The 12,322-nt window shown below is 34.2% G+C and overlaps 1 protein-coding gene across 1 annotated transcript in view; it reads left to right on the top strand.

Annotated features, from left to right (window-relative positions):
* LOC137389409 (laminin subunit alpha-like) overlaps positions 1-12,322 on the top strand; it is a 67,541-nt gene that overhangs the window by 20,127 nt on the left and 35,092 nt on the right. Inside the window, exons 14-25 of the mRNA XM_068075496.1 lie at positions 552-645; positions 1,944-1,964; positions 2,500-2,736; positions 3,326-3,504; positions 3,616-3,730; positions 4,305-4,511; positions 5,265-5,437; positions 6,026-6,262; positions 7,264-7,481; positions 8,177-8,664; positions 11,330-11,485; positions 11,955-12,203. Of these exons, the coding sequence (XP_067931597.1) occupies positions 552-645; positions 1,944-1,964; positions 2,500-2,736; positions 3,326-3,504; positions 3,616-3,730; positions 4,305-4,511; positions 5,265-5,437; positions 6,026-6,262; positions 7,264-7,481; positions 8,177-8,664; positions 11,330-11,485; positions 11,955-12,203 (2,374 nt within the window). The remainder of the gene's footprint in view (positions 1-551; positions 646-1,943; positions 1,965-2,499; positions 2,737-3,325; positions 3,505-3,615; positions 3,731-4,304; positions 4,512-5,264; positions 5,438-6,025; positions 6,263-7,263; positions 7,482-8,176; positions 8,665-11,329; positions 11,486-11,954; positions 12,204-12,322) is intronic.

The raw sequence follows: 12,322 nt of genomic DNA, 5'->3' as shown, positions 1-12,322 counted from the left end.
TCAGGTGTAATAGCTATATGTACTGTACAATCATAACTAATACCCTGGTAGTCTAGTGCACTATGAGAGATAGTCAGGTGTAATAGCTATATGTACTGTACAATCATAACTAATACCCTGGTAGTCTAGTGCACTATGAGAGATAGTCAGGTATAATAACTATATGTACTGTACAATCATAACTAATACCCTGGTAGTTTAGTGTACCATGAGAGATTGTCAGGTGTAATAGCTATATGTACTGTACAAGTATTCTGAAGTACCAGGAAGTGATTGGTTAGCACACCTGCCAGAGTGTTAGTCTACCATGCTGAAAGTCTAGAGTTTGAAACTTATACGATGCAATATCTTTTCTCAACCTTCAGCCGTTGCTTCGAACAAACGGGCGATCAGGCTCGGCTCTTATACATCTAGTAAAAATTGTGATGATAATTGAGTTTTAACAAATTGCTTTGTAACGCAAATAAATTAGTTAAAAATTAATCAAAATGATAGATAATATGCTTTCTCTCAGAATGCGTTCATTGACAAATCCCTTTTATTGTTTGCAGCTTTGATCCTGATTTCGTGACTACTGACACTGAGTTGGTGCTGAGTCCTGGAAAGTGGACCATATCTGTTATGACTGATTCAAATCTCGAAGTTGTGAGTTGTCTACTTATGTTGTTAATCTTGATGATTTGCATTAGTATGTTGATGTTATTTTACTTGAACTTAATTTGTGGTTGACTTATTAGCTTAATGGCTCCCAAGTTGTCAATTGCAGTACCATACTTTTCGGACTATAAAGCGCACCCCTATATAAGCCGCATCTGCTTTATTTTCCAAAAACCGATAATAAAACAATATATAGGCCGCACCTTTGTATAGGCCGCAGAACTCAGGACGGTGCTTTTTAACATGGTGGCAACTTTCCTGTTTAAAACGGAACAGTGTCTAAGGGCACTGTTTCGTATTAACCGACGCTTTTTAACACAGTGCCTAACAGAACAGTATCGTTAGGCATTGTTTCATATTTTCTTTCATCGCTAAAGCCGCACTAACCGTAGATTATGGTTAATGCGCCCTAGCAGTCAAAGAAAAAGCCACAGAATAGCCGCTCCCTTATATAAGCCGCATGGCTTAAATCATCAGAAAAAAGTAACGGCTAATAGTCCGAAAAGTACGGTACTTAAAAATTTGTAAAAGCAAATATATATATATATATGTGCATGTATGTGTGTGCGTATATGTACGTAAGTATGTGTATATATGTGTGTATGTAGTAGATACATATATACATATGTATATATGTATATACATATATACGTATGTATATACAATGTATATATATAGGTACGTATACATAGATATATACCATATATACATACGTATATATGCATATACTATTAAGTAAAATGAAAGTTCAAGTCAAGTTTAAAACAGTTTTATTACTAATAATTTCATATTGCCCAGCAATAATCATCACATCAGATTATATATACATGTAATATATATATGATCTTGCATAATCTTACATTTTCAACTGTACTGAAAATATAAAAACCACCCATTATTTTAATTGTCATTGCATCAAGGATTGACCGAAACATAAAAATTACAGATTAGTTTAGACATCAGTAAAAATATGCAAACATATTTTGTCTTATGAAATGTTTAACAACATCACGTCACACCCTTTTTAATCTCACATACATTCTGCTAAAATCAAGATTTGAAGTTCTTTGTTCTTTGAATGTTCTTTGAATGTTCTTTAGAGTTTCCATCATGATTATAAAAACACAAGAAAAACTTTCTTAAACGCTTTAAAGCTGTTGTATTTGTTAATTATTCAGCTGCTATATTGCTGTAATCGACACAAACCCGATACACTCATATGTTGTGGTTGACATTCAGTAAATGTTCAAGTTTAGTTATTGAACTGTTCCTTTTATTTATAATAGCGATCAGATCACATATTTGTGGTAAGTAGATCTTAGATACCCGCTTCTCAACCCTGCGAGTTTGTAAAAGCCTTTCGCTAACTCTTGTTGACCCGCATATATTTATTAGCCTCTGCAACTGTTAAATTATTAAGCCTTGAGACCTGCTCATAGCCTGCTAACTCCCAGTTTTATTGCTAGATTTCTCAAGTTAAACTAAACCACATTTAGCTATTTAATTAAGTTTATGTGTTGTGAATGACAAGACATATTTTTGCTATCAAATACGTCAGTTTGTTTGGGAATGGATTATCAAACCTCACTAGTGAAAGTTTTCAAAGAGATTACTTAGTATGCAGCAATCTAAAACAAGAATAACTAATTTTATTGATAACATTGTTTATCTTCTCGAGTACATAAAAATTTATTATTATGTTGTGATATGAATTGTTAAACAAAACGAAGATAGCCTGAGTGATTATACCCTATTTTGAAATATTTTTAAAATTTTTTTAGTTGCTTGCGCAAAATCTAGAATGTTCTAAATACATATGCAACTGACTAAATCTTGCTGCAGGACTACCTGGTGCTGCTGCCACAAGCCTACTATGAGGGAGGGGTGCTGCAAGACAAACTCAGAAACCCATGCATGGTGCCAAGTGATGGTAGGGATTGTCTTCACTATACCTACCTTGACCTATCCGAGTTTAACCAGTTGAATGGAGGAGACGCAATCGCTGAGAATGGAACAGACATTATGATGGAAACAAACCGAGACATTCTGCTACCTCTGAACTCACCAGAGTTGGCTTTGGTAAAACATATTTGCTGTTTGGAGTTGCACACACTTGACACTGGAGATTATAAGTCTTGCATTTAAGATTTTACTCTGGACGGCAAACAGTCAAAGAATGGAGGATGTTGAATTTTTAGTGTAAATTGTATATTGTAAGATTTTTTTAAGCAACCCAGTGTTAAATTTTTCAGATAAATATTATATAGATATATATAATATTTATATATTATAGCACTTGATATAGAAATAGCATGAAAAAATGTTGAATTTTCAGAGTTGAAAAGTGTTTTGTTTTGTTCCATGATATAAAATCTCTAAGACACGCATGCCATTGAAAACCACGCCATCTTGTTTGAATCTGTACTATTTCCCAAATTTCTTATTAATGCTGATGTATGTCAAGATAATTGTGGCATGTTAAGCCAGTTACTAGAAAAACTCAAAAAATGCTTACTTGATAAAGTTTCCTATGGCATGTACTACTCAATGTAGATTTTCTCTTAGTCAACCTACCAAGTTGTGCTTTACTTAAAAAAATTAATTCCCTCCAAAAATAGTACTTGCCTGGCACCAGTTTCCAATGTCTCCTTATTACCTGTGTTTGCAGTTGAATGATGATCAGTCTGAACTCGTATTTGACATGGTGCTGAAAGACACTGGGAAATATGTGTTTGTTGTTGGCTATACCAGCCCCATGGCCCGAGTTCAGATGGTTACAGTGAGCATGAAGCCTCAGGGAGAAAACGCTACTGTAGGAATGGCAATGCTTTATGAGTGTGAATACAGGTAAGATAGGTGAAAGGTTCTTTAGACAAGAAATGCAATAATGAAACCGAAAATAGCTCCTTTATTTTTATCTAATCCTGATTTTCCTTTTTTATTTACATCTCGATGTAGTTCTCTATGTCGACAAGTAGTGATTGATATGGAGGGAAGTCAACAGATTCTAGACACTCCGACAGTCAACGTGACAGTGTCTATCATGACTGATCCAAACACCTACGCTTCTATCGTAAGTTTATACTAACTTGATTGTCATTCTTCGGAATAACATACGAGTCTAAAAAATGTTCGGAATTATCTCCCTTGTTATAATCACATTGTGACACAATATTTAATCCTTTAAACATGCTTTAGTCCTTAGTTTGATGGTTCTTTAGTTTAAACAGTTTCATTATTTAGTCATTTACTAGTTTCCTTGTAGAGTGAGTGAGTTGAATCTGCTGCACATCTAAGTACTTTAAATGCATATACCGTATGTTCCATAAAAACATCCTGACTTTCTTTAAATTACGGTTTTTATGTTGGTCAGAAGAGCAAAGCAAAGATGTACAGTGAACTTACAAAAGTATTTAATATAAAATATACAATTATTGTGAGTGATGTAATTTGAGAGCGTACCTTTTATAAATGGTAATTTATAAAAGTTAAGTATATACGTATTATGAGATATTTAATTATTATGGGTGATGTGAGAACTTCCATTTTATAAATGGTAATTTATAGATCACTCTAGTTTCAATTTCACAATTCTGATTGCTAGCATTTTCCAATACCTGGTTAATCCACATCTGGCTTGTTTATAGGGCTACATAGCTGCAGTTCCAGAAAGTGAATGGAAGGATGAGATAGTAAAGGCAGAAGTCATGTGTGTGCAAGTGAATGGAAAATGTATTGAGAGCTCCTACAGATTCCTGCCTGGCAGCATAAAAATGGATGTGGAAGGTGAAAGCAATGTATCTGCCGTGACGGGTCCCAACGGTCAAACACTAGTGAGATTGGACACCTCAAATGTAAGATATCCGAACTCCATAACAGCATTATATCTGATCTTGCAAGACTACTGTTTTATATCTAAAGTTTAGTATTATTTGTAGTTTGTTTTACAAATGGCTTCAAGAAGCAAGGAGACCAGGACACTTTGTTTAAGTCGTTAATGACTACACTGGTTTTTACTGATCATATAATATACTGATCTTGTAACAGTTTTATAGTGTTAATGTCTTTGATGAGATAGTCCATCACACGAGAAGACACTGTTGTTTACACGCACTATACTACAATAAAAGTGGAACACCAACAAAGAAAAGAAAGAATATATTGGCCAAAATAGCAATACTGTTGAGTTATATTGGTCCATAAGCTAACATAACATGACTTTAAACATATGGAGTGCTGTTTTATAAAAAGTATGTAATAGCAGAAATAAATAACTTTCTTCAATTGTTTTCTACTTAACTTTAAAGTAAGTGTAGTTTACTTAAATTTAATAATTTAAAATTGTATATAAAGCAAAATTTATGTTTCACTATTTCTACTAGATTAAGGTAGACTAATCAATGCTTTTTATTTACCTTTTTTTCTTTTTTTGTGTGGCACCATATGTAAAACACTTATTATATAAAAATGATTATAGACTGCCTAATAAAAGTAAATATTTATTTGTGCTAGGAAATTCTCCACATGACTCTATTAGAGTTACTGTAAGAAAAATTGTTACATTTCATCAATTAACCTTGGCTAAACTTGTTTAAATGATGTTTCAGGTGTTAGAGGTCAACTTCAGCAATGTTCCAAGCCAGAGTTATGCTATTGTGGCCAGATACTACCAAACTGATGATATGGGATTCCCTGTCAATATCACAGTTGATGTGAAAGGAGTAATGTATACAGGTTACTTTGAAGCACCATACTGTCCGAACACAGCAGGTTGTAACAGGTGAGTGTGGGGGCTTCATGTTTTATCACTTGGACATTGTCTCTACTAGATTAGCTTTACAAATGAGAGCAACCAGTTATACTGATGCAGGAATTTATCTGTTTTTATCATGTTTGTTAGTTTGTATCTCAATGTTCTACATGAGTTTAAACTAAACACTCTCTGGGTTTCGCACATCCATTACTTACAATTGATTACTAAAGAGCATTAACTTAGCAGATGCTCTCACAGTCGCAGTAAGTATACATACTATCATGTGTTTGTTTACAAATAATGTACTTTAGTTTTTACCTTTCCTATACATACCTAGGAACTCATCAAGGTTTTATTGTAAAAAGCAGCGTAGAAACTTTTATGACAACCCATAACATAATGACATCATGTTGGGCTTCAAACTAGACCCCTCTACTAACAGCTGTACCAACTTGTTATCATGGTGTCAAATTTCATCAGCTCATAGCCAAGTGTTCTTTCCAGCACATGTGTTTTTCGTTCGCTTTTCTTTTTCTGTTAACAGAAGTAGCACATTTTCAGTCGTTTATTGCAGTCAAGAGATTATTTTCAACGCTCAACTGTTTGTGTTTTTAGCATAATCACCTTCGACAAGATCCCAATTAAGAATCAGATTATTGAGGTGCTGTCTCCAGATGTAACTGTTCGTGTTCAACCTCTTGAGAGTGAGGGTGTGGATATGTTAATGGAGTTCATTCAGATGGTCCCGACTAAAGACGTGAAAACCCTCTTGCCTTCATTTGAAATGTTGAACCCTCACGACCTCTCAGCTCGATACATAAGCGAATGTACCAATGAAGACTTTTACATAAAGTAAGTTCACTTCTTCCCTGGAAGTAAATTCCTTTAGCTTTAAAATTGATTTGTTTTCTTGTTTATTGATGCATTGTTGTAAAAATTTTAATCTTTAGCCTTTTCCGACGGCTATAAAAGTCTCAGCAGTGGTAAAAGCATTATTCCTTCACTGAGCACTAATTCTAATAGATTATGCTTAGCTAAAATACATCTATTGTTTACACATCATGGCTACTATAATCAAAGGGATAGATGAGGATCTAATAATCATAGGTTTTTTGAATTTCCTGATTCAATAATGTGTACACGGGCCATTCCTAAAATATGGTGATTTTATCTATAAAAAGAGTTCTATTATAATCAAAATCTTAATATTCTAAAGTTTATATAATCTCTACTGAGGGCTCAAATAGCTTTCTTGGTGATTATGTGTGTCATTGCATTGAGGTTATGTTCAAATTATTATATTGTTACTTTATTAGTTATATTCAAATTCTATTATGTTCAAACATCGAAAATAACTTATAAGCTTCTACTTATTATAGAACACTTTATAAAATATTATATATTAAGTGATATAATTTTTTCAAAATGCTGAAAAATAGTATTTACCACACTTTTAATTCTATAGTCCATGTTTGATTTGGTAAAATGTGATAAATTTACAACACTGAAGAACATTCCCATAAAACAATATCGGTGAAACCATGGAAAACCTAAAACTTTTGTCACTCTTTGTCGCATACAATTAGAACTCAAAACCACTCCTGCTTGTTATACGAGGACTATGTATTCAATAAATAAGGTTAATTGGTTTATAAAAATTATACTTTACTAAACAATAAGCTACTTTTAGTACTGTCTTTGAACATTAGCTGACAATTCTTTAAATTTGAATTCATCAAGCACTCCTTTACACAAACAAATAATACAATACTCAGATTTACGGTTTTCTTGTTTCGTTATTTTCTATAATTGTACTAAACAACTTGCATACATAAATTACCTAAATATTGTAGTCCTGAGAAGGGGCAGATCACTCCATTCTGTCGTTCATCTATCTTCTCGGTGACGACTGACTACAACAATGGTGCCCTCCCATGTGAATGTGATGCACAAGGGAGTAACAGTTTCCAGTGTTCTGAGTTTGGAGGTCAATGCAGATGCAAACCAAATGTGATTGGACGTACTTGTAACGCTTGTGCTCAGAACTACTGGGGTTTCCCAGACTGTAAACGTAAGTGAACTATCTGTAAGTTTCCGTATAAAAAATTGTGGTGAGTCTTGTTTTTCCACTTTCTGTATGCAAGGAATCCTCTTCACTGATTCTTTATACTTCAGGATTTCCTTCATAAAGATTGTTCTTTTTCCCAAATAAATTTTTGTAGTCAGAGAAGATCGTGCTTAGCTCAAAATTTTGAATTTATTAGATGATTGCTTTAAGCGATGACACATTTTATTTGTGGCAGTAAATTATTTGCCAAAAATACATCAAAGTTTTGTAAAAAGACTCCTTGTATTTGTTACTATAGATTTATAGCAACCACAATTGTCTTTAGCTACATTATTCACATCTGATTATTATATTCTGTTGAATTAAACTATTTTATTACGATATTACAAAGCAGTCTTAAACGCATGTCAAATATGTTCATAGCACTTTCATAGCACCTTTTAACGTTACCTATGGTATTTCATGTGTTGGAGAATCCATTCTTCAACCATTATAATCTTCATATTTTTGAACAGCTCTATTAGTTAAGTTGTTGTTAAGGTCTGATTATGTACATTATTGATAAAAACTATTTATTTGATTTTATTGGCTAACTTTTACCATCTTTTTTGTTTGTAGATTTTTGTATGGCATAATTTGAAAAATATTTCTGTTTGTAAATTGATTGCAGATAGCAACTAGTCTGTTTGTACTTACAGCTTGCGACTGCCCAGCAGCTACATGCAACCCTGACACTGGCAACTGTGAATGTCCAAAGAAGGTTGTGGGAGATAACTGTGACCAATGCGCAAATCAAACCTTTGGATATGATCCAATTATCGGTTGTATGGACTGCAACTGCAAACTTGCCGGAGTTTTGAATGGAAACCTCAACTGCGACACTGATCTTGGTTATTGTGATTGTAAGCCTAATGTTTGGGGACGCACGTGTGACAGTTGCATGAATGGCTTTTGGAATTATCCTTCTTGCGATGCCTGTAACTGTGATCCGGCTGGCACAACTGAGATCGTATGCAATCAGGATACATCGGTGTGTAGCTGTAAGGCGAACACAGGAGGAGACACCTGCGGAGAATGCCAGTCTGGCACTTATAATCTTGAGACAAGAAATACAAAGGGTTGCACCAAGTGCTTCTGTTTTGGAATTACTTCCACCTGCCAGTCGTCAAGCCTTTTGAGATCTCAGGTAGGTGCAGTTCTGTGATCTATTAATTTGATGAAGTACTTTATCTTTGAATAAATAATCACGCAAGTGTTTGTTGCCAAGCATTGTAGATTTCTTTTTATTTGAAAATGTTTGTAATTTTTGATATAAAATAGAGTCTCGCTATTTTGTTTGGGAAAACTTGCGGATTAATAAACTGCGATGAATACGTTATTTCTAATCTATAAATATACTTTGTGTTGGGCATTTGTGGAAGCCAACCGAATCCAAACTACTTATCTGAGAACTAGCGGTAAGTCAGGCAATGCCCAGGATGCGAATTTTCTTTTCCCAAACAGGTTTACATACGGCAGTAAAATTTTGGCTCTTGATTGGTTTTAGTAATTGAGTATTAGTAATCAAAACCTACATCATTACATTAAAAATCAATAGTTATAATTAGAGAGGAACACAAAATTCCAAAATTTTATTAAAAATGGCTTAAATTAATGAGTTTTAAGTGAGCGCCTCTTACGTTTTAACAGCACTTTTTGAATGATAACATATTTCTTATTACATTATTTAGAATTTTGTGTTCCTTTCTAATTATAACTATTGATTTCTAATGTAATGATGTAGGTTTTGGTTACTAAAACTCAATTACTAAAACCAATCAGGAGCCAAGATTTTACTGCCGTATGTAAACCTGTTTGGGAAAAAAAATTTCGCGCCCATGATTCCTTTTATTATCAATCAGATAGTCTGCAGGAGGGTGTTTTAGAGGCTCGTTCTTGGAAACCAGATCGAGTTTAGTAACCAAATACTTTTGGCATTCTGTCAGAAGACACGGAGCATATATGTGTAAAGTTTGGACGAAGTCAGCCAAAAATATGCTCAACCATAGCGTTTGAGCAAACTTACAGACACACAATGATAAAGCGGGACTTATTAATATGGATTATTTATTTAATATATTTAAAAGCTTGCAAGATATTTTATTATTGTTAATAAATGGCAACTTTACGATCATCTGATTTACATCACAGCAAAACTTTGGTTTTCTTTCTTTGGTTTATGATTGCGTTTATGGTTTTAATAATGCTCTGCCAATTATGCTTTCCTGCCTGTAATAGTTTACACGGGATCCGCTAGTCTCGCTGCAGTTACGTTGGGTATAAATAAAAGAAGTGTTTAGGCATAGCATTAACATATTACATTAAAACTTAGTGGAAAGGAGAACATTTATCGGCATTCGATAGGAGCTAGTATAGTGGTAATGCGCAGTTAACGTAGCTCATCTTTAACACATTGTTAACCTAGTGTTAAAATATTCCTTCAATACTTCCTCAATACTTAACTAATATTTAGCATAGAAAAGATTGCATGAAATATTAACCGAATGCCAGGTCAAACTAACCAGGTAACTAATAGAGATGCCCCGATTCTAAATTCACCAGCCGATTCAGATACCGATCCGATATACCGATCCTAATTGAAAAATAATCCGATTCAGATACCGATTCAGATCTTTTGTGTTGCATAGATAATTGTTCATTTTATTATGCAAATACAAACATAATGCAAAGAAAACATAAATATTATTGCATTTATTTGTTTGCATTTATGAAAAATATATATATACATATTCACGTACTGACATACCGTGCATGTAGTAACAAAACAGTCCATGTTTCTTGTAATTTGTAAATAAAGGTAATTTCTGTTAGTGGTACAGTTCTATCTGTGATAACGAAGTCCCTCTTCTATTGCTGGATGAACTGCTGTGCCTGTACAAGTTTAGAGCAAATCAATGTTTCTTTCAATTACCGTTAGTGATTCAATTATCTCAGTAAGACATCTCTTTCTTCCATCATTATCAATGTAGCCAAGCGTACTGAAGGGGGATTCACTTGCCACAGATGTTGGAGGACAGGCTACATACCGATACGCCACTAGGGTTACCATTTTTTGTACGATACAAACGATTCATTGTATCGTCAGGATCAAGAGAGTAATAGATAACTTTTTGCGTCGACTGTTTAAATTACTTTCGTATTGCTAGTAAATAGGAATATTACACTGCGTTCTCGTCTCCCATTTTTGTTATTTTGTTCGTGATTGCCTGCAATAAATCCTATCGCTGTAATTGGGAAATACCACACTTTTTGTTTACGTTCTGGCTAAACGCTTCCTTCGCTGTGTTGATCAGGCTATAGACATGAAATAAATTGTGTGGCAGGCCTGAAATTCATTACGTAAAAGTAAGAAGCTTACAGCTGATGATTTTTTTATTAGTAGAGCAGGCTAAAATACAGTTTTCTGCTAAATGGTTGATCTGTAAAAAGTATCGGAAGGTTCAGATTTTTTAAGAAAAGATCGGCCGATACCGATTCAGATACTTGACACCCATATCGGCACCGATACCGATTCCGATACTAAAATCGGGGCAACTCTAGTAACTAACCTTGAATTAAATAATCTGTCTATGTCATTTGCCACTCACACACCTCTTGGATTTTAATTAAAAGAATTCTTGCAAAGTACAGCTGTACATGAAAAAGCATATTTTTATTAATATTCATAACAATTATCTGCTAATAGTATTATTATTTAGTGATTTGTCCTTTGCTTTTTATTGATCTTAAGAAACACAACTGCGAAGTATTCTAGATACAGCTAATATTGTAATGAACTATTTATATTGTAGATACTAAACATGTCTGACTGGACCCTGAACATTGACGGTAATATGACCAATATCAGCATCTCTAAAGATTTCGCTGTTGCTGACCTGGCCATGGATGATTCTGTGCAGAAGACAGCTTTGTACTGGGTTGCCCCAGAAGCTTATCTTGGAAATAAGGTATGTCACTGATTTAACGGAGTTGTCCACATTTTCCCGTCCAAGCTGCTGCAAGTCCTATCATCATTGAGACTGATTCTTCATTCACCTTTGAGCATAATTATAATGTTATGCATGAATTAACATTTTTCTATTCATTTGGTTCAATAGTTATTTTGACAGGTCCATGGCTTTAACATTATCCTATTCTTCATTTAAAACCAAACTGTGCAAGACCTTATCAGTTAGTCCCATTGCACAAACACTCTAGGTCCCACCTGCTGCAAAGTCTTATCATACTCTAATTAAATCACGGTTGATGATTGATTAGGAATACGAGGTTTTTGCATACATATTTATTACTTTTTTTCATTGTGTTGTATACCATGATTATTTTTTGTTGTTTTATATCTTCTGCAAAATTGTTTTAGTGTAAACTTGCAACATGTATTTTTTGACTTATATAACTAGTTATACACTTGCATTGTAGTTAACATCATATGGAGGTCAGATAAAGTTCACAGTGAGCAATGATGGTGCTGGCCGAGATGATAGGCCTTCGAAGGAAGTTCTAGCTGGCCCAGCAATTCAGATAACTGGCAAAGGCACTACCATGGTCTACTTGATGAGTCCTATTTTAGACGAGGAGATCGCTGTTGATCTCATAGAGTCTTCTTGGCGACACGCCGAATCAGGAGAAACCGTTACGCGTGAGCAGATGATGAAAGCTCTGTCCTCTGTGAGTCTCGCTCACCTTCCCGTTTTCTGTTTAATTAAAAATGAATTTGCACAAAACTGTAGTAAATTTGATCAGAAAGAATCGGTATTTTTCTATCAGTCGCGATCGTTTTTGGTGTT

Source organism: Watersipora subatra, chromosome 1 (assembly GCF_963576615.1).
Source record: "Watersipora subatra chromosome 1, tzWatSuba1.1, whole genome shotgun sequence".
NCBI classification, from domain to species: Eukaryota; Metazoa; Bryozoa; class Gymnolaemata; order Cheilostomatida; family Watersiporidae; genus Watersipora; species Watersipora subatra.
Note: the sequence above shows the minus strand (reverse complement) of the source record. Positions and strands in the feature narration are given on the sequence as shown.